This window comes from Spermophilus citellus, assembly GCF_964194105.1.
Source record: "Spermophilus citellus genome assembly, chromosome: 4".
NCBI lineage: Eukaryota > Metazoa > Chordata > Mammalia > Rodentia > Sciuridae > Spermophilus > Spermophilus citellus.
The window spans coordinates 202,285,006-202,308,902 of NC_138185.1; the positions used below are offsets into that span (position 1 = coordinate 202,285,006).

Sequence of the window (23,897 nt, forward strand, 5' to 3'; positions counted from 1 at the left end):
TTCCAGATTTCTGACTAGATTCCCAAACACTGACCTCTAGTCCATGGTCTCCTAACAAAACAAAGTGTTACAGAATCAAATACTTAATATACCACATACTATACTAATCAGTATATACTAATCAGACTAAATCAGACTAGCCAACCTTCCTGTGGGATGAGGACAGCACTTCCTTTAAGGAAGAACTTACATTTAATTCAAGAGTTAAATTGGCCTTTTTCGCCCATCAAAAATAGAATCACAATATAATTTGGAGCATGAGATATAGTGATTAGTCAATTTATCCCATATTTTACAGGTTCTTAATAACTCCTGGAGGCTTTGGTTAGTAGATTTCTGCAGGATTTAAATAGCCTAAGCCTGCAATGTTATAAACAGAGACCAATAGTTGAAAATTAAAGTACTAAAAATATCCAAACATTTACTGTTATTTTCTCACATCATAGAGACTGGTTTCTTTCTTTTTTGGGGGGGGGGGCCAGGAGGGTGGGATTGGGTGCTGGGGATTGAACCCAGGTCATTGCACGTGAAGCAAGCAATCTACCAATTGAGCTATATCCCCAGCTCCATTTTTCTTTTCTTTTTCTTGTGGATTGAACGAAGGGGCTCTTAACTACTGAGCCATATCCCCTTTTTACTTAGAGAAAGGGTCTCCCTAAGTTGCTTAGGGCCTCGCTAAGTTGCTGAGGCTGGTTTTGAACTCACCATTCTCCAGCCTCGACCCCCTGAACTGCTGGAATTACAGGTGTGCACCACTGTGCCCAGTATGATAGCTAAAATACACTAAAGGAGTCTACATGATAATCATAAGCTTGGCATACTAACATTTATATTTTAGAAAGTCACATAAATTGGTCTTTTAAATTTTTGGTGTGGGTATTAGGAACCAAACCCATGGTCTTATACATGCTAAACATGAGTTATAGCACTGAGCTATGTATACCCTCAGTCCCTGGCATTCCTTTCTGAGATCATTTAGATAAGGTGCTAAAGTTTCAACTGAAGTAGTAGATTATAATAGAGACTAATCTTACAATTATTAAATTAATTACCTTTGCATTTTTCCAGTTGGAAATACAAGGAGGAATCTTCCACTCTTGTTGTTCCTTTACAGTCATCTGAGTTGAGAAAAGAGCAAGAGAAGTGTGATATTTTTATAGATTCACAGTCTAGCTAAAAACCCAAGTATGATCTTTCTCATCAAAGACTCTTCCATATACAACAATTAATGGACAGATTTTGTCAAAGTGTAAAATTCCATTTGTTTTGGTAGCACTATATACTGTGTTCCCATACCATGGATTCTATTAATAATTTTAATATAGTAAAAAATGGAAAAGAATCTAGAAATTATCTCTGACACTTAAAAATGCTGGCTGGTATTTTTCCACAGAGTTATGTGTTACCTTTCAGATGAAAACTTGTTCTTTTGGGGTAATTAAAAAAGTCCTTTAATATTATCATTTGGAGACCTAATGAACCCATGGTACTCACATGTGAAACAGATCCTATTCATTTCATTAGAAGAAGGGTTTAAGCTACTAATAATAAAATAGCTAACATTTCACACACATTCTCATATGCATTCTAGAAATAGTACTTTGTAGTCTATACTGGGTCATTATTTGATACTGACAAAAGAAATCTTATCAGTTTGGTGACATGTACCTTTAGGCATAGGGAGGTTATTTATGAAATTAATAGTAAAAACGAGATCATGAACTACAGCAAAGAATACCTTTCGACTAGGAGAGTGCATGACAGGCGCAGGAGGAGAAGGTGGTCCTCGGGGAATTTTCTTATTAATCCTGAAAGAGAAATCAAACACAATCAGAGAGTGATATACTTTTTTGCCCTTTTAGTTTTTATATCTCAAATTTCTCCTTCTTATTTTTTGTTGTGAAAAGCTTTAAACACAGGCAGAAACAGATATAATGAATGTCCATCTACACCTATCATTTGCCATCAGCAATTATTAAAATGTGGTCAATGCTGTCATCATTGTTACTCAGCTGACATCCCAACATTATTGTTACATAATAACAATATGTGTACTGACATATAATTAACTATACATATTTAAAGTATAAAATTTGATTAAAATTTGGGGCTGGGGTTAGGGCTCAGTGGTAGAGCGCTTGCCTAGCACATGCAAGGCCCTTGATTCGATCTTCAGCACCACATAAAAATAAAATAAAATAAATATTGTGTCCATCTACAACTAAGAAATAAAATTTTTTAAAAATTTAATTAAAATTTTGCCAGAAAGATACATCTGTGGCAGTATCACAATTAACACAGTGAACATATCCATCGCTCCAGAAGTTTCTGCATTGCACTTACTCTCCCTTCTTCTGACGCCATCTCCTTTTCCACAGGCAAGCACTGTTCTACCTTTTATTACCATAGTTTCCATTTTCTAGAGTTTTATATAAATGGAATCATACTATATGTACTTGTTTTTACCTTTTACTCAGCATAATTCATCTACATTACTGTATTAATACACTTTAAAAAATTTTTTTTTAGTTGTAGATGTATCTTTATTTATTTTTATGTGGTGCTGAGGATCAAACCCAGTGCCTGACACATGCAAGGCAGCACTCTACCACTGAGCTACAGCCCAGCCCCTACTTTTTTTTTCTTTTGAAGACTTTCTTTTTGGGTACTGGGGATTGAACCCCAGGGGCACTTAACCACTGAGCCACATCCCCAGCCCTTTTTTGTATTTTTGAGACAGGGCCTTCCTAAGTTGCTGAGGCTGGCCTTGAACTTGCAATCCTCTGCCTCAGCTTCCTGAGTCACTGGGATTACAGAGGTGAGCCACATGCATCCCACTTTTTAACTGGGACGTTTTTCTCCTTTAATATCTTTAAGAACAGTGGTTAGCATCTTTAAGATATTACATATAAGACATTAAATATAAGACATTATATATCAAATATCCTTTAATATCTTTAAGAACATTTGGGACATTTTTCTCCTTTAATATCTTTAAGAACAATGGTTCAGTCTTGTGAAACAATCTACTTACTTGAACCTTGGAGGTTCCATTGGATCTTTCTGCATTTCTACCATTCGAATAACCCTCTGTTTAGCTCCAGAGTTGAAAGCTACTCCTTGCTGAGATGGTGTGTACCTAAAGAAAGTAGACGGAAACTAAGGGTGTAACTAATTCAAGTTTTCAGTAGGTATTTTCCTATTATAATCTTAAGAGACTACATTTTCAAATCTCTTCACAAAGGATTAACAGAAAATTACAAAATATCTAAGCAGAGCCATCAGGAACAGAAATAAGAGAATTTGCAGGAATTATGAGTTACAAACAATGTAAACTGGAGTGATTAGATTGTCAACAATCCATCCTCATCCATTTTCTAATATGGAAAGTATAATTGTTCAGTTTCACAGAGAGGAGGTCTAGAAATAGTAGCTATTTTATAAGTGTGTATTCGAGGAAAAACTACCCACATAAAAATCCCAGCAGGCATCTCACAGCAGTTTTTGATTAAGTTGTGAAACAGAGAAAAAATAATGGCAGCAGCCCTAGCAGCTCTGAGGTTTTCTTTAAAGTCTGTATGTGAATCGTTTGTCCACACAAAGATTTAGTTGAGTGAAGCCCCTCAAAATTCAGAAGGATTGTAAGGTCGTCTATTATATTCAATAGGAAAACTATAACAATTGTGGTTAGGATCATATACCACAAGTAACTTATTTTCTAAAATAAAAAAAAACTTTGAAAACATCAATAACAGTATACATCTTAATGTGGACATCTTTAAAAATTCTGCTTTAAATTGTTTGCAAGGAGTCAATAGACATCCCTATTCAAGACAATTCATTTATAATTATGACTATGTAGGATATTGAATGAATACCAGAACTCTTAAGTCAAATGAAGTCTGAAGAGAAATTAAGAATTCCAGGCCTCATACCGGATGTACTGAGCAGGAGCCAGTTTATCAGCTGCTCGAACTGGCATGGCTGCAGCAACCTTCTGCGATACAGATTTCTCTAAGGCTACCCTTGTCTTTTCTGTTATCTGAAATAAGAAACATACTGAGTGGTTTGGAAGTTAATAAGGATGTAAAAAGTCATCTAAGATAATGATATATATATATATATATATATATATATATATATATATATATATATATATATATATATATATATATATATATATATCAATTCCCAGTTACCTCTTTAATAGCTTCTTCATCAGGTCTTTGTAGGTCTGGATCATCTGCATTCATAACCTCCTTTGGAACCAGGTCAGTGTATTTGCTATAAATGACCTGAAATGTTTAAACACAAGCAAGCAGAGAATGAAAAAATGCAACCTCATTAAGTCATTCCAGATGTCAACATGTCCTCTCAGCACACTTATAAATTTAGGACACTCAGTTTTGTCTTTTTGATTTTAAAACCAAGAAAGCTTAAACTATATACACAAATTGCTGCCTGGGCAGTAAGTTAATAATTTTCCTTTGACCCCATGCATTTAAATTATTTGAGATATTCTAATCAAGTCAGAATCAAAATAAATTATGCCAACAAAATCTTATGCATCAGTGATCTCTATTTTTGAGGCTCACTAGGACTTGAAATTAATGATGATATAAATTGCCCAAAGAACCATTATCTCGGATTAAAAACTCATCAGAATTTAAGTCAGGTTACCAAATAATTTCCAAATTCACTGGGCCTAGAAAATTTCATTGACCTCATCGTATTTATAATGTTTCTCTTTTTTTGCCATCAATTCTATTCACAGACTAAGAAAATGAATATGTGCCACAGTGAAAAAACCCAGAACATTCTCTTCGATGAGAAGACAAAAATGAAAGAGAAAAAACAAAATACATCCTATATACATAACTTATTTTATACCCAAAATTAAGACTGCTAGGCTCAATATAGATTCATTTTAGACTGACCATGGGTGATAGGCCCCCAACAAACAGAATATTACTTGCTTTCACAGACACCTATAGTTAAAAAAAAATGCATATAGCAGATTTTCAAGAAAAAGATCACAGAAATTTAAACACTAAAATAATAAGCATTCTAGATTTTAATGCTTTAATTAGAATTCTTTGACAAAAAAGAACTTATAAATATGAAAGAAATTAAAATTCCTAAGCATTTGAAACCTTCAAAAGTTTTCTACAGAAGAAAACTATAAGTCAAAGTCTTATACTAATAATTTTGTCCTATCATATGACAGTTCTTAAAACTGTTTAGGGAAATGTACATTATTCCTTATTTCCCATTTCAAACAGTGGACCAAGACATTCTCAGGCTTACTTGACCTGACCTGGCTTTGCCTGCAGCATCAATCTCCCTCCATAAGTTCTCACTCCTTCACGCATGTTTCAGTCACACAGCTCTTCTGTTCCTTAAACATGCTTTCCCACCAGTTCTGAATCGTTACAGAATATTGACCCCAGTTCTTCATCTCTGCATCAGATCAAAAGGGCCCATACTGGTGAGGCCTGACTAGCCTTGTGAAAGCAGCAGCCCCTTCCTCAACCATTCTGCTTCACATCACTCTTTACTGTCTTCAAAGTGCTATTCATAGCATGAAATTATTTATTTATTTTACTTGTTTACTATTTTCCCTATTTTAAAAAGGCTAACATTATTGAGCACATATTATGTCACTTTTTGTTTTAATACACACATTAATTTGACCTTAGTATCAACCCTGATAGGTACGATGATTATAGCTGTACTACAGATGAAAATATTCATGAAAGTATTTCTGGTGCCTATAACAATGCTTGGTGCATAAGAGATATTTAGTTATTTTTTTTGTACAAATTAATGAATAAATTAATTTAAAGAAGTTTTATCACATGCTACGGGTACTTATATTTTAGGTACTATAGGACCAACTTTGGAAAAAACTACCTCATAGGTATAAACTGAAATCTTTAGCTTATTTTTCTAAAGAATGAGAAGAGGGATCAGGTAAGAAAGTACAAATTTAGCACAAGATGTCCTATTGACATATGAGCTATTAATGTTATCATCCTTCAAGATTTATTTTGGAAGGGACCCTAAAGTTGACTTTAATGAGAAGTTAGGATCACTACATTAAGATTACATAGCTTTGGGCTGGGATTATGGCTCAGCGGTAGAGCGCTCGCCTAGCACGGGCCAGACACGGGTTCGATCCTCAGCACCATATAAAAATAAAAGCATTGGGTTCTGTCCATCTACACCTAAAAATATAATAAATGTCTTTAAAAAAAAAAAGATAACACAGCTTCTAACAAACACCAAATGTCTTCTTTTCAGGAAGGAAAAATCCATACTACACAAATTGAAAATTATATAACAACACTACAGAAGACAATACCTAGACTATGAAGGGTTAATAATCATTTTCATACAGCAATCACTATAGGAAGATGCTAAGCAAATGGTTCCTTGGTAGTCATATAAGTTCACATAAAGTCTCAATACTAATTTAGCATACAAGAGCCATTTGCTGTTTCTTATTTGGGTATTCCAAAGTTAATAACCCTTTAAATGAGCATCAGTAAGATTCTACCATCTCACAAGGCTGAGTGAAGGACATCTGAAGAGTACGATTCCTCCACGATAATTAACTATAAAACCCCCAATTTTTATAGCCTGAGAACCAAATGTGCTGAAACTCAGTACATTCCAGGAGGTAATGGGGCTGGATAGGGTTATCTGAAAACTACAATATATCCTTGAAGGCAGAAGCATAAATGAGCTTTGTGAATAAGATAAAGGAGGAACTCCTCTGTAAAACAGATAATTCCTTATTACTGAAAATAGACAAAGAACTAGACTAACTGAAAGGATGAATCTGTCAACATACTCACCGTGTAAAAACAGATTACTTTGTGTAATCATAAAAAATATTTAAAAAAATTTTTTTTTAGTTGTTGACAGACCTTTATTTTATTTATTTATTTTTATGTGGTGCTGAGAATTGAACCCAGTGCCTCACACATGCCAGGCAGGTGCACTACCTCTGAGCCACAGCCCCAGCTCTCATAAAAAATTAATAACATATTTATCATAGGGTCAGTTTAAAGTTGTTAGGGTTTTTTTTTTTTTTTTAGGATGCAGTTAGCATTCTTTTAGGTAATATCATGTATATAACATCTTCTATGAAACTATTTCAGAAAGAAAACCACATATATTAGGGCCTTTATTTCAAGATTTGTCACTGAAGTTCATAATTGAAAAGGAGAGAAGCATTTAGTTCTATCAAGATTTATTCCAAGAAACTTTTTTTCTATCTAATTTTGTATTACAACAAGTCATATTCACAGTACTTACTTTAAATGCATAGAGATCAGTGGCCTTACAACTTGGTATAAATATTACCTTGTGGAATCCTGACTTATTCTCTTTACCTCTTAATACTTATTGCTAAAATTGGCATTTTTGGAGGAAGGGGCACTGGGGAATGAATCCAGGGGTGCTTTACCACTGAACTATATCCCTTGTCTTTTATTTTTTTAATTTTAATTTTGAAATAGGGTTTTGCTAAGTTGCCAAGAATCTTGTTAAGTCACTAAGGCTGACCTCAAATTTGCAATCCTCATGCTGCAACCTCGTGTAGCATGCACTACTGTGCCTGGCTAGAATTTCCATTCCTGCTCTCAATTAATATTTCAGTGAGAATTCTACGGTCAGATTCCTCTGAGATAAGTTAGGAATCTTTGCACTACAGTGCAAATAAAAAAATCCTAAAAACCATTTTCATCTTTTGTTGAGAATTCTGCATAAGTCTCTTAAATGATCATGGATTTTTAAAATTCCATTTTGTACAATAAGTAGTCGATTCCCATTTCTTTTAAAATAGAAAAATCAATGCTTTTCATACAGGGTTTTGCTGCCACCTCCAGCTCCCCTCCTATAGCCTTTATAAACGTAGAAGGTGTTTCTGGTTAAAACAATGGTGGTTGAGTGGGACACTAGTGGCATTTTACAGGTAGAATCAATTATGTTAAACATTGTACAAAGCTCAAGATAGTGCTGAATAATCAAGTAATGTCACACTCAAAATGCCAATGGTATATAATGCATACTCTGTTAAATTTGAATTATTAAATGCATTCCAAAACTTCATGCATTAATCCATCCACTTTTAACTAAAAATAAATAAATAAACAAACAAAAAAAAAACAGTGTGAACTTGAGAGTGGTACTTCTCTAAATTACCAGTTTGGGGTTCAGTTCTAGTGGTTGCATTATAGTCAAGCATATAAGCATAGAAATAATGTCACTGTATAAAGGAACAAAGCTTTAGAGACTTTACTGGGTCAAAGTACTGAAATCCAAAAATAAATGGTTCAGTTTTAACTCTATTTTTTAATATAACTATCAATATAGATCGTTGTCACAGAAATAAAAATATTTTCAGACATTTCCTATAAACCAGACAAAATTCTTTGTTTCCATTTTTGAAATATAATGCAAAGCTGTATTTAATTCAAAATATTACAATATTTTGTATTTGCCAATGTCAAATTATTGTCCCAAAATGTTGCTTTTTCCTAACTGATGAGAGTAGAGAGGTAGCACATCATACCAGTAAAATAATTATTCCAGAAGGAGACATGCACTAAAACAAATGCTAGAGTCAAGTGAAGCTTTCCAATATAAATCCTGCACATATAGGGGCCTCTTATTTTCTTTTTGTAGGGTAGATTATGCTTCCTCAATGACTTCAGATTAAGTGTTTTTCCCTCCATACCAGCTTTACCACTGAGCTACAACTCCAGCCTTTTTATTTTTTGAGACAGGATCTTGTTAAGTTGCTTAGGGCCTCGCTAGATGGGGAAGGCTGCCCTTGAATTTGACAATCCTCTTGCCTCAGTCTCCCAAGTCGTTGGGATTACAGGAATGCACCACCACACCTGGCAAGAAGTGGTTTTCTGTTATACAATGAATACTGACATTATTCACCTAAGAAACACTGGTAAATGCCTGTGTGACAAGCTTTCAGGCACTAATGTACCTGAAGAGGAAAAAATAAAATATCCAGTCCTTGCCCTACAACAGCTCATTGTCAAATGATGTGTTAAACTGCTATGAAAAACATTGGGACTAGAGAGAAGAGAGCCAACGTAGCCAGGGAAGATCAGGGAGAGTATCCTGTAATAGTAAAGAATAAGCTGAGATTTGAAAGCAATAGAACTTAGTCAAGGGTAGAGTGCTCCAGGCACAAGAAGAATATCCATGAGAGTTCTCAAGATAAGAGAGAATGTGCCATATTAGGAGAACTAAAAGTAGTTCTTCATGGAAGATTTTTGAGAAGGCATGAAAATTTTTCCAACTACCTATATAATGCTTATTTTATATTGAAAATAAATATAATGGCTAAAACTGAACTGTTTACTTTTTATTTCAGTATACTGGTCCTGAGAATTGAGGCTAGACTAGAAAGGTAAGCAAAGGGGCAAGCTTGCCATAAGGAGGTTGGCCTTTATCCAGAAGACCATGGAAGCAAGTAAAGATTGTAAGCATGTACACTTCTATGTGTATATGTAGAGGAAAGAGAACAGCAGACATGATGTGTCTGTTTTTTTCTGGCAGGCAAGACAAATGCAAAATAGATGGGCTGAGACTTTGCTGTGGTAAGACAAGCAAAAATAATAATGGCCTGAATTAAGTAGTAAGGAAGGGAAGAATACTTGAGAAGTATTAAGGAAATTACATAGAGCACGGTTCCTAAATAGATGGAGGGTCTAGAAGAAACTAAAGAACTAGAATGATTGTTTAGCACAGGGAGAGCATCCTGGCAGTGTCACATTTGAAACTGGAATATCCTTTGACTAAGTGAAGTCCACATCTAAGAATTTATTCTACACACAAAAAGGTTTATATCTATCTTAAATAAAGTGCTATTTGCAAAACCAAAAAATAAAAAGTAAAAACTACCAATGATTTAAAACTTAGGGTGTAACTACACCATGGAAGTATGTATACATTTTTTTTTAACACATAACCTATGTATACTAACAAAAATCTTCAAAACATTAAGTTAAAAAAAGGTCAAAGGAAGTTGTATTAAAATCCCATTCATATAAAAATCTGTTTATAAATGAATATGCATATATAAAGTTAAGAAAAATATATGTCAATATCGAAATCAACAATAAAAGTCTGGAAAGATATACATCACTGTAGTAAAACTAGTTATCTTTGGCAGGTAAAATAAGAGAAAACCAGTAGGACTGCACATACTTATATATACAGTATATATACTATATACATATACAATGTATATATGTATTTAGTGTGTGTATATACACACACCATACATACACACATATACATACTATATAGCTGTAGCTCAGGGTAAATCTGGTTTCAATCCCTGGTATCAAAAAAAATAAAATAAAATAAAAAAGTTTCATCTGAAGTCATTGAGGAAGCATAATCTACCCCTGCAAAAGGAAAATGAGGCCCCTATACATGCAGGATTTATACTGGAAGCCTTCACTTGACTCAAGCTACATTTGGTTTGGTGCATGTCTCCTTCAGGTAGTATACACAGTATATATACATATGTGTGTGTGTGTATATATATGTATATATATACACATACATATATATGCATATATATACATATATATGCAGTATATATACTCTATATACAGTACGTATGCAGTGTATACATAGCTTTAGAGTATATATATGCTGTACATCCTGTATATACCACTGTTATCTTACCATGAGAATATATTACATATGTAATATTTTTAAAATCTATAAAATAAGAGAAAACAGGACTCTCTGAGGCTTTGGTATAGGCAATGAGAAAGATATCACCATCATTCACTGAATTAGAGAATACAGCAGATAGATTAAGAGACAAATTATACATTTAGGTTTGGATTTGATTACGCAGCATTTTAGGGAAATCTTTATATAACTGTCTGGGCTGGAAACACAGATTCAACAGTTATCAACCTATGAGTGGTAACTGAACCCATGGAAATAAATTATATATAAGTTAAGGAGAATGCACTCTGAAAGTGTCAGAGATCTTTGTCAGAAAGCTACCACCACAAATAGGTTGAGGTGAAGCCATACTAGTGAATTAGAGAATTAAAGGGAAGTGAAATAGCATGAAATCCAGCTCTTTATAAAGAATCTTGAGAAAAGTTTAAGAAAATTAAGTGGAAATTAGGTGGTAGCTTAGAGGGAGCTTTGAGGATAGTCAAGAAAGTTTTTCTTTCAAAAGATAAGAAAAGCAGGCACATTCAAATGCTAATAGGAAGGAGTGTCAGAAGTCAAAGACTTGCAGTTAGAATTCAAAAGACAGTTGAGAAGAATAACTAATATGTGAGATTTGGAGGGAAAGAGAAGGGATTGTGAACCAGAATACATATGGCAAGATGAGGCTTTGATTATAATCAGAGAACTTAATATCCATTTCAACCATTTCTTATAACTTTTGAAATGTAAATACTAGGAAATTTAAAATAAAAAGATCAGGCTTAGAGAGAAGGTATTTCTTATGGAAACAAAAAGAAAAAGGTAAATGCAGAATAAAGTTGCCAGTTTTCTTCTGTCTTTATACTGAAATAGATGTGAATTACCTGTTCAGGATAAGACAGGATGGAGAGAAGCAGGAGTTACACACAAGTTGGTGGTAGCAAGAAGGGAGCAGGGCTGAAGATATAAATTTGAATGCCTGCATTTTTCCAAAAAGCTCTGCAGTCCTGTTGGAGGACTAAGGATGGGCTGTCAGTACTATTTTAGAGGGCAAAATTAAAAAGTCTGGGAGAGAGAAGCAAAGGATAGGTTCTGAAAGCTCTCAGGTATTTTTTTTCCAACATCATCAATTCTAAAGAAATGTTTTACTTCTATCTCAAGTATTTATTTACAAGGGGGAGAAAAACCAAACTAGGTCTCCTCAAAAATAGTTCCTTGGCTCTGGGCATAGCTGCTATGTGATGAGATTATTTTAAGCAAATTTTATTTTTGGTTTTTGGATTACTTTGCAAGCAGGGCCATCCTAAATCTGCATGCAAATGCTAGTTTTGTTCTTAATCTAGGGCAAAAGAAGTTTGTATTTATTGTCCAAATGAACTATTAAAATAAGAGCTGGGATATAGCTCAGGGGTAGAGCATGAGCAAAGTGCTTTGGACAATAACACATACACAAATTTAAGATAAATAAATAAGTAAAATAAAATAAGCATCTATAAATGTATTCTGTAAGCATATGGTGGGAATTAGAAGAGATGGCAGACAAAATTAAAAGTAGATTTTGGTTTTGGTGGGTGTAGCCTCAGTTGTAGAGTATTCGCCTAGCACAGGGAGGCACTGTGTTTAATTCCCAACATTGCCAAAAAAAAAAAAAAAAAAAAAAAAGGTTGACTTTATTAGGGTTTTAGAATTGTAGACTTTAAATATTAGAGTGTCAGCCAGGCATTGTGGCATATACCTTTAATCCCAGCTACTCAGGAGGGTGAGGCAGGATGATCTCAAGTTCAAGGCCAGGCTGGGCAGCTTAGTGACATCCTATCCTCAAAATAGAGAGGGCTGAGGATACAGCTCAGTAGTTAGGAATACCACTGGGAGGGCTGGGGATATAGCTCAGTTGGTAGAGTGCTTACTTTGTATGTACAAAGCCCTGGGTTCAATCCTCAGCACCATACACACACAAAAAAAACAACAAGCAGCCCTGGGTTCAATCCCCAGTACTGCCCCTTCCCCTAGCTCAACAATTTGTGTAGAATTTCAAGACAAGTCACTACTGGATACAGTACCAAAGTTAACCTAAGCATACTTCATTGCTACTTTTATATTTTTTTTTGGTGCTAGGAATTGAACCCAGGGTCTTGTTCATGCCAGGCAAGAGCTCTTGCATTTTAGCTGTGTCCCTGACTTCACTGCTACTATTAATATAACACACACAAAACAAAAACAAAAACAAAAAACCTCACAAAACATTCATCAATGAGGAAAACAAAAAACAAAGAACAACCCAATGAGAGATTACCTTATCTTTTGACTGTCCTTGTCGAGCAATTGCATCATATTTAATCTTTCCTTCAGGATCCACCTGAATGGCCAGTGCATTTGACATTTTTTTCTTTCGTCCCATATCCAGGGGATACTGGGCCACATGGATTTCTGGAAAGGCACCTCCATCTCCAAAATCCTGAATATTAAAAGAAATAAAAGGAATATTTAGTAATAACTAGAGACTCAAGATAAATTCATTTATTCAACAAATAATCATTGAGTCCTTAGCATCGTAGAGCTTACAGGCCAATGAGCAAAGATACAAAAAAATATATTCAGAGTGCCATGAGGGTAATACAGATCCTGGAACCGGGTGCTACTTTGATAGAATGCTTGCTACAGCCTTTGTTAAGAAGCAACATGAGTAATGTGTAAGCTAAAGCCTGATGGTGAGAAAGCAGTTATGGGAAAATCTAAGGCAAACATTCTCTAGGCAGAGCAAACAGCAAATGTGAAGGACCTTCTGCAAGGAGGAGCTTGGCATGTTCTAGGAAACAAAAGTCCAGCGGAGCTAATAGCTTACTGTGAACAAAGGAACTGACACCATATGAAGTAAGAAAAAATGTTTAGGACAAAGCAAAGACTATGGTTTTGGCATGTATGCACACATACATACAGGGTAAGAGGTATTTAGGGGTAGTAATGTAAAGAATTTTTCTTGGAATTAGATTTTATTAAAATAATATCACTGGGCTGGGGATAACACAACAACACCTTGGGTTCAATCCTGGGCACTAAAAAAATAAAAAGACATCATTTACTCATTATTATGAGGAGCAAATAAACAAGATAGGAAGAACCTAGAAATGAATTACCATATTTCTTTCTTTCTTTTTGTAGTGCTGGGGATCAAACCCAGGGCTTCAAGCATGCTAAGCAAGCATTCTTACTTAGCTATATTCCCAGCTTGGAAAACATACATGTGTGAGTGTGCACATGACTGACACACACACATATACATACACAGTGTATGTGTTGTATTATTACTGGGGGGATGAAATGGGGGGAAGACATAGAATCTAAGTTGCCCAGGCTGGTCTCAAATTCCTGGATTCAAGTGATCCTCCTGCCTCAGCTGGGACAACAGGTGCATGCTACTACACCGGGCTCACACTTATAATAGTGATTACATACAATTATTTAGGAGGGAGAACAGACTTCTAAAGTAGAACCATCTAAAGAGTTTGTCATTGATGTTTATATTGACTAAAAAAAGGGCCAGCCATGGTGGCACATTCCTATAACCCTCATGGCTTAGGAGGCTGAGGCCCTATATAACTTAGCAAGACCCTGTCTCAAAATAAAAAATAAAAAGGGTGTGGCTCAGTGGTAGATAGAGCACCCCTGGGTTCAATCCCTGGTACCAAAAAAGAAAAGGTCATAAAATAAACATTAAGATCAAGTATAATTTTAAATTTAAAAAAATTATTTATTTATTTTTTTAGAGAGAGAGAGAGAGAGAGAGAGAGAGAGAGAGAGAGAGAATTTTAATATTTATTATTTTAGTTTTCAGTGGACACAACATCTTATTTGTATGTGGTGCTAAGGACCGAACCCAGGCCACACGCATGCCAGGTGAGTGTGCTACCGCTTGAGCCACACCCCCAGCCTTCCCCCCAAAATTTATTAGTAGTTGCTTAGTACCTTGTAATTTACAAAATGAAACTCATTTTATCTTATTTAACTTTTATAACTAGCACTCTCATATTTTCATTCAGAAAGAATTCAGGTTTAGAAAAATTAAGTGATTTCCTAAGGTCTCATATGCATATGAGCTTGAACTCCATGCTTTTGACTCCAAAGGGCTTTTTCACTACTCTGAGATACCTTTCTTAAAAAAAAGTCACGGGGCTGGGATTGTGACTCAGTGGTAGAGTGCTTGCCTAGCACAGACAGGACTCGGGTTCAATCCTCAGCACCACATAAAAATAGGGACATTGTGTTGTGTCCATCTACCCTAAAAAAATAAATATTAAAAAAAGAGAAAAAAAAAAAAAAGTCAAACCATGGCACAAAATAAAAGACAAAGGGATAAACCCACATAAATACAGTTATCTCATACTAGACAAAAAGCACCAAAAGCATTCTGGGAAAAGATAGCCTATTCAACAAATGGTGCTGGGAAACTAAAATCCACATGAAACAAAATGAAATTAAACCCCTCTCTCTCACCCTGAACAAAACTCAACTCAAAGTGGATCAAAGACTTAGGCACTAGAAGAGACCCTGTGCCTCACAGAAGAAAAAGTAGGCCCAAATCTTCATTGCGTTGGCCAAGGATCTGACTTTCTTAACAAGACTCTTAAAAAGTACAAGAAGTAAAATCAAGAACAGAAGCAACAATAAATGTTGGCGAGGATATAGGGGAAAATGCTGGTACAACCATTATGGAAATGGTATGGAGACTCCTCAGAAAACTTGGAATGGAACCACCAAATTACCCAGCTATCTCACTCTTTGGTTTATACCCAAAGGACTTAAAATCAGCGTACTATAGTGACGCAGCCACATCAATGTATACAGCAGCTCAACTCACAATAGTTAAATTATGGAACCAAACTAGGTGGCCTTCAACAGATGAATGGGTAAAGAAAATGTGGTATATATACACAATGGACTATTACTCAGCCATAAAGAAGAACAAAATGATGGAATTTGCCAGTAAATGGATGGAGCTGGAGAATAGCATACTAAGCAAAATAAGTCAATCCCCCAAAAACCAAAGGCCAAATGTTTTTTTTCTGATATGTGGATGCTAATTCACAATAAGTGAAGGTGCTAGGGAAGAACAGTTACTTTGTATTAGGTAGAGGGGAGTGAAAGGAGAGGGGCCATGGGGTTGGAAGGATAGTAGACTGAATCTGACATTATTACCCTATGTACATGTATGACTACACGAGTAGTGTGATTCTACATCATGTTTAACCAGAAGAATGAGAAATTACATTCTTTATGTGTGAAGTGTCAAAAATGCATTCTACTGTCATGTGTAATTAATTGGAACAAATAAAAAGACAGAGGGGGAAAAAAAAAAAGGCCAACCAGTACAGGCCAAGAAACCCCAGTATGAAAATCGAAACTTTTTGAGGGTTGAAATAGCCTCCTGAAGTTTCAGATTTTAGACTTCTGAGGATCAAGATTAGGGGTGCGAACTGGGGTGCACAACCAGTAAAGTCTAGACAAATACCCTGAAACCTGAAAAACCTCTGGTCCCAAGGATTTCAGACAAGAATATTCAATTTGCACTACTAAGAATGATAAGAAAAACATTGATCATTTAGAGGGGTCTGATGGAAAAATTATAAAAATATCCGCTTTTACAAGACATCTTCAAGCAATATTCCATTAGATCTAGTATATATGAGTCCCTAGGTGTAATATGCTTATTTGCTGAGAGATTTGGAATATTTGAAAATGAACAGAATAAAGTGGAAAGAGAAATTTTTTTGTAAATTAGGCAGAAATAGTTAAAATATTCCCAAGAAAAGTGCTTCCTGTACCCAGACCATCAATCTGACACATGCTCAGAATTGCTAGAGTTCTTCAACAATAATAAGCACTTCAGAACTGTAGATGTAGCATTATGTGGTCATTAAGCTTGCCAGAAAATCATAGCTTTTACACTGAAGACTAGAACAAAATGCCTTCTTCCACAGTACATTCACTCTCCTCAAAGCATCCAAGGCATTTCCAGATTAGCTGGCCATTTTAGTTTGATTTTCAAATAAACAGTTCTGTTCCACCAGGATACATGAAACCTTTGATAATCAATTAAGATTTTAAAAAGCAGTCAAATGTCATAAAGCTGATCCATTGTATGTAAAATGAGGCCTGCCACCCCCATTCTGTAATCGAGAAGCTAAAAAAAAGATATAATTTCAAGAGAAACAGAATTCTTCAATTAGCTAATGCCAATCACTACCTTTTTGCTCCAGGTAAGAGGGCATTATAGCCTCCTCTTTTATTTTGCCTTTCTCACAAATTACAGTCCCAGAGAGAACAAAACCAACAACAAAAATCCTTCAATATAGTAGGGCTGATCTTCTCACAGAGGAATTCATAAAGACCAGAGGAAACATGAGGGGAAAACCTCCTGAAATATGTAAGGGCCAGGTACAATCTAGCTGGGTGTTTATCTCGTAGGCTCTATCTACCTAGTCTGACAGGCAGACATGGGAGAGAGAAAACAGATGGCTTCTTATAGGATTCTAAGCAACAAGTTTCAATTCAAAAAAATATTATGATCACCACTTGGAGGCATATGAAAAAGGCAAGCGCCCTTCCCATTTGTGAAGTAAAAGTCATAACCACATAAGAACAGAATATAAGAAAGTGATAAAATAAAAATAAATGAAGTGCAAAAACACATAGCCATTTTAGATTTTTAACGGGGCACATCCATTCCTTGGCATGTGGAAGAAAATTTGTAGTAATGAGAATGAACACTGGGAGAGGGAGAAGAAAAAGGCTTGATAAAAGCAGAGTTTATCTTGTGTTAAAAAATATTTATCTCAAATGTTTGTTTTCTCCCTAGATAAGGAAGGTGGTTGTTATGGCCTGGGTTTGTCTCCCCAAAACTCCTATGTTAATGCAGGAATATTCTGAAGTAAAATGACTGAAATGTGAGAGCTATACCTAATTAGTCCATCCTAGTTTGAATGGACTGACTGGATGGTAGATAGAGAGGGGGGAGGGGGGCAGGTCACTGGGGGTGTGCCTGGATTCATCTTTCTTCCCCTTTGTCTCTCAGCTTCTGGGCCACCATAAGGTAAGCAGCTTTCTTCAGTAATGATGCTAGGCCTCACCTCAGGCCCAAAATAAGAGCCAGCTAACCATGAACTAAACCTCCGTAACTGCTGGCCCAAATACACATTTCCTCCTCTTAGTTGCTCTGGTCAGGTATTTTGATCATAGTGCCAAAAAAACTGACTAACACAGTGGTCTAGTATGGGAAGATTTCCCTGGAATCAGGGAAAGAAATATGCAATTGAACTGACTGATGTATAGGATCCTGAGTAACAGGTGCTGTTGAGAAGTTTGTTATTTGGAAACAAGGCAGAGATATAAAAAAGGATCACTCTATAGATTCTTCCTTCTCTTCTACTTCCTATGAGTCAACTATGAAATTTTGTCTCTCATTTCCCCAAACATTATCTAATCTGCTGATTAACATTCTCAGACTGAAGAAAACAGATGAGGGGTTAAAAAAAAAATCAATAAAGGAAATGCTATTAAACCTTCCCTTAAAGGAAACTCTTTCAGGGTTATATGGTATTGTTATTTTAGTTGGGGTTGTGGAGAGAACTCAAACATAAAAATCACTTTATTTTTACCTCTTACTTTACCATTATTGTCCACATGCTATATAATTCCTAGATTCATAAAGGGTATGTTAGTTCCTTATGTACATGTTTAATAGTTTCGCATTAGAAGAGACAAAATGGCATAGTTCTCTAGTGATCACAAACCAGTGACAATAAGCAAGACGAAAAAGAAATCTTCTGAGGGAAGTATGTCTTGAGAGCTCACAAGCAGAATTTCTATCACTGACATTAATAATCAGAAAATCTAGGGCTTAAATATATTTTACAACATATAATAATAAATTTCAACATAATTTAATAAATCAAAACAGAACATCCATATTTACCTCTAACAACCGAGGTATCCAGCCTTTTCGGTACCCGTATGGGGGTGGTTCTCTCCGGGAGGAGACCAGTGAGGTCTGCCGTGATCGCTGAGATCTTGCTTTTTCTTCAGCCTCAAGCTGGTCTTGAGATAGCTGAGTAGGTGCAGGTAAAAAGCTATAGAAAACAAGAGTCAGAATTTTAAAAACTCTTACATATACCAAGCATTTTATTATGTGTGGCAAAAAAGAAGCACTAAGAGACATACAATAAAAAAAATCCAACTGCAATCAAGACAAATGGTATCCATTATAAAAAACTACAGATATTTACATAATAGACAAACTATTGAGCTTTTATTCTTCTATAACAAGCAAATACACATTCCCCATTACCCAGGGGCCGAATGTCCAGTATATGATTTTCTAAATATCCTTCCTATTCTTATACTTCTTTTAAAAACTATCTTATTCATACATGCTCCTTACTTTTTTTTAACTATTTCAATGTCAATACAAAAGAACAAGGATTCAAAGTGAATTTAACAAAGACACAGATACACGAAAATATAAACTGCATACTTGAGGGCATTTTCCCAAGAGTCTAATTTAGAATGAAATTTAAAACTTAACAGGCTAAAGAATGAAAGCAGAAATCCTGAAGATGTGGCATTATTTAATCAGAATAACTTTCTACTAAATTACTCTTAACAACTTTTAAGTATTATGTTATCACAGTGGTATCTAAAGTCCAAACAAAACAAATAAAACAAAAGGATTCCAGTAGATGTACATTGAAGGGAAAAATAATTCAAGTTCCTCTATGATTCTTGGCACAAAGTCTGAATATGTAGGAGACTTTATTCAGTTATCAAAAATATTTCTTGATCACTTGGGTGCAAACACTATACTAGACAGGCAATGAAAGTATAACTGAGAAACCTTATAGTCTTATGAGAGAGAAAGACAATCGCACAAATCCATAATTATAAATACATTAAGAGTTAAGCAAAAAATACAGAGTGCTATGACAGCATTCAACAGAGGGTTTACCAGTTCGGGGAGGTCAGGTTATAATAATGGCTAAGAGCTCAGAGTTCAAAATTTACCTTGTAACACTTAAAAACCTGGGTGAGTTATTTATCTCTATGAGCCTGTTTTCTCACCTGTAATGACAGATCACAGAAGAGTATCTACCTTATGAGGTTCTTATGAGCATTAAATGAGAACATTCACCAATCAGTTGGCAAAGTTTCTAGATACTGCTAAACCTATGTTCCATAAATGATTATTTGGACTTGTTCCATGATTTCCCAGTTTGTGTTCACTGCCCGCAAACTATGCTCCCTCTTGGCCCTCAGCACACAACAAGAATATCTACTTATTGAACTGCAATTATCTATTAATTTACCTATCATTTCCTCACTAGACAGTGTTATGCTCTCTGCCTGTTTCATCCTAAATGTCAAGGCATTGTCTAGCTGACTACAGGAGTACCTTAAATGTCTGCAAGGTGAATTCACTCATCCCTTGCACTTACCATCTTTATGTCACTATAGCTTTCTCACCTTTACTCAAACAAGCTGTCTCAGGCCCTTTACATTTGCTAATATTCTATTTATTTATTAAGAACAATTTCTGCTGGGCACAGTGGCTCATACACCTGTAATCTGAGCATCTCAGGAGGATCCTAAGTTCAAGGCCAGCCTCAGCAATTTGGTTAGGTCAAGAGCAATTTAAGGAAAACCTGTCTAAAAAAGGCTGGGGATATGGCTCAGTGGTAGAGTGCCCCTGGGTTCAATCGCCAGTACCAAAAAAAAAAAAAAAAAAAAAAAATCCAATTTCTGTGCACCCTAGCATTAAAGTCTCACTCAATCACACCTCCCTAGAGCCGTTTTGCACCACCTTGTCCAAAATAGTCACTTCACCAGATGGACTCACAATCTAATCCTTTCTTATTCCCAGCATTTATTACTAAAGGCATTATTGATTTTACTCATATATAGTCTGTCCTACTAAAATATAAGCAGGAGGATGGAGAATGCAATGATACAGGAAAACCAGTTTCTCCTACTAGCTCATTTAACAATCGACAATATGTAAGATTTAGGACACCAAATGTGTGGGATGCTTCCCTTACACATCAAGCAATCAACTGTCCTTCAGGGTCTCCAGTACATCCTAGTTGGGTGTTTTCTAATGCAATTCAATTTTGATAGTGTCTAATGGAGATAGTTCCAGATCCCACAGGTTAGATGCCAATTCCAAGTCTGGACTTTTGACTCACTGACTACAAACTAGAGTCTGTACCACCTCAGCTCAAACAACAACAAAACCCCAAACATTTACCTAGCCAGGTGTAAGAGTGCATGCATGGCCCATAATCCCAGCTATCTGGGAGGCTGAGGTAGGAGGACTGCAAATTAAAGACCAACCTCTACAACTTAGCAAGACCCTGTCTCAAAATAAAATAAAATTAAATTATGGGCTTGGGTCCAAATCCTGGTACTTACAAAAAAAAAAAAAAATTAAAAACTAATGTTTACAGATTTGTATAAAGGATATTACAAAAGACACCAATGAACACCAGATGGAACCTATGGAAAGCTAGGTAGTCCCCCAAATTGACCATTCAGAGACTGCACTCTGCAAATGCAGTTTTAAGCACAGAATACCCACTACATCTCTGGTATTGTTTCCAGGTGTTCATGTCCAATTCCATGTTTTCCAAAAATTCTTCATTCATAACCCTACTACTATCTAGTGCAGTGCTTTGCACCTGGAGGACATTAAAATGTTTGCTGCCTGTATCATTTACTAAAGGAAACTCTTCAGTCCACACAACTCATTGAATCTAATTCTTTTTACACTTAGGCTGGTACTAAACAAATAAACATTGTGTTGTTCTTTGTCTTATGATCGTACTAGTACCCCATCTTCTCTGCAACTCAAAAGTTATATTTCCTTCTATACAAAAGACTCCTAAGATAGGGCAAGATACCCAGTAGTAATCCCCTGTAATTGAAACATTTTTAGGATTCATCAGTTAGGGAATATATGCGAGGAGAATGAAGTGTATTACAGGGCCTCAAGCTGAGGTCCTAAAATGATTACTTTCTTTGCGCTTGTACTGTTGAGTTTCGCATGGAAAGTTTTTCTACTTAGACTGAGCAGCAAGGTCACGGGCTAGCACGAGTTACGTAACTTCTTGGAATCTCCCACTTAACAGCATCTTTTCTCTTAATGGCGGGAGCGCTTTACCTTCGGTTACCAAGGCAACCGGGAATAGCAAAAAATCGGAGGTAGTTCTATCTACAGAAGAAATTCTAAGGTCCAAAGTTAAAGTGCTGAGCAAAGGTGAATTTAGTAGAAAGCGGCCTCTACTGAGGCCACTTTAAAATCCCTGTTCAGTTCCGCTCGCAGCCCCTCTTTTTTTTTTTTTTTTTCCTGTTCCTAGAAATCCCAGTGTCGGGAAACAGGCGGGAGAGAGATCATCGCAGACAAACGGCCCGAAAGCCGCGAAGTCGCCGCCCGCGCGCTCCACTCATCCTGGAGAAATAAAGACGCTGCCCTCCACGGCCCCACCACGTCCACCCGAGCCGCGGACATGCAAGAGCGCCCTCCAACCCGCTGTGAAGCTTAAGCAAAGAACACGTGAGATTCCAGCGTGAGGCCACGCCGCGGCTTTCGGACACAGGAAGGGGGAGAACTCAACCCGGGAAGCCCCTCAGGAAAGATCCCGGTTTCGGCGAGGCCTAGTCGCCGCGGCGGCCAGCGGGAAGGTCTAGCCATGATCCCAACCCAAGTCGTTCTTTTCCCCAGGCCAGGTTATCTCCGGGGGCGTGTAGACAAAGAAAAGAAAAAGGTGTTTACTCCCAGACCCTTCCGTATCGAGGACCCGAATCAACAACCCACCTGGTGAGCGCCATCTTCTTCCGCTTCTTCCAGGGCGAGCGACAGCGCCGCGGGGCGGGCCTTTCCTGGCGACGGGGAACGGAAAGGAAGAAGCGCGCGGTACGCAGGCGCCCTGGCCGCAAGGCGTTGTGGGACTCGTAGTTCTTTGAACAGTAGTAGTCTGTACTCCTGACCAGACCTAGCGGTTTATCACGATAATAGCTTATGTCAAAAGCAAGTGCATTCAGGAAATGATATAACCCGGTCATTCGTACTCTGTGACCTGAGACGGCGTTCCCTAGGCAGAAAAACCAAATTGAAGGAAGATGCCTTTTTTCCTGCTTTATTTTATTCCCTACTCAGTCCCATTCCACTCCACTAATAAAGTTTCAAATATAAAAGCCTTCTGGGGCCAACAATGTTGAGTGAAAAGGTGTCAGGTTTTTAAAACGGTAGAAAATCGTGAGACTGGACAGTTATTGTGTGTGTGTGTGTGTGTGTGTGTGTGTGTTTATATTATTCATTATATTGTACTGATTGTGAGACTTAAATGTGGGTAATATAGGTAGGTAGCTTTTTTTTTTAACTCTTTTTACTTTTTTTACTCTCTAAAGTTCTATAGAAATACGTTGGTTCTTAGAGTTAATATTTTGGCTTACAGAGGTGTGATTTAACCTTTGCTCCAGGAATGTATTATTTCTAAAAAGAACATAAAAGAGGAGCAAATTAGAGAAGGTCCCAAAGGCAAGATCAAGGGGCTTAGATTTAATTCATCAGGTGATTTGGAGATGAAGAAGGACTTAAGTAGAGGGCCACAGTCAAAAAAACAGGCAAGAAAGACAACTCTTGTGGCAGATTGGGTTTCTATGGCAATGAGAGACAAAAGAGGCCACTAAGGGCAAGGTTAAAATAATTAACATGGGAAATCAGTAAGACATAGACCAAGACCTGGGATGTAAGATTGAGAGAAAGGGAGGGAGAAGAGCACTTAGAATCCATTTTCATTTTCCACAGAGGCATATCACATGAGGCATTTGCACTAGTCATGATCCCTTGCTGTCCTTGGGGTGTATAAGAGAATAGCAACAGAGTTTCATGGCAGTTTTAGCAGAACATAATTAAGAAAGCAAATCTGCAAAAATGACATGATATTATACCTCAAGGCCAGTGCTTTGATTGGTTTTGTGGCAGAGGGATTTGGTGTTCTGGCATCTTGTATCTTCTTTGCCCACCCATCCCCCATTATCACAGGCATTTAACAGCTGCCTGTTCACAGCAGAGAGCCCAGTGCAACCCCCAATCAGGGCTGTGCTGGGTTGCAAGAAACACTGAATTCATTCCA

The 23,897-nt window shown here is 36.5% G+C and overlaps 1 protein-coding gene across 1 annotated transcript in view; it reads right to left on the reverse strand.

Moving 5' to 3' along the window:
- SNW1 (SNW domain containing 1) overlaps positions 1-22,839 on the reverse strand; it is a 36,638-nt gene extending 13,799 nt beyond the window's left edge. The window contains exons 1-8 of the mRNA XM_081291000.1: positions 22,577-22,839; positions 18,686-18,839; positions 13,010-13,171; positions 4,200-4,295; positions 3,936-4,042; positions 3,035-3,139; positions 1,739-1,808; positions 1,053-1,118 (exon numbers count right to left, since the gene is read on the reverse strand). Of these exons, the coding sequence (XP_081147126.1) occupies positions 1,053-1,118; positions 1,739-1,808; positions 3,035-3,139; positions 3,936-4,042; positions 4,200-4,295; positions 13,010-13,171; positions 18,686-18,839; positions 22,577-22,824 (1,008 nt within the window). The 5' untranslated portion in view covers positions 22,825-22,839. The remainder of the gene's footprint in view (positions 1-1,052; positions 1,119-1,738; positions 1,809-3,034; positions 3,140-3,935; positions 4,043-4,199; positions 4,296-13,009; positions 13,172-18,685; positions 18,840-22,576) is intronic.
- Positions 22,840-23,897: the final 1,058 nt, after the last annotated feature.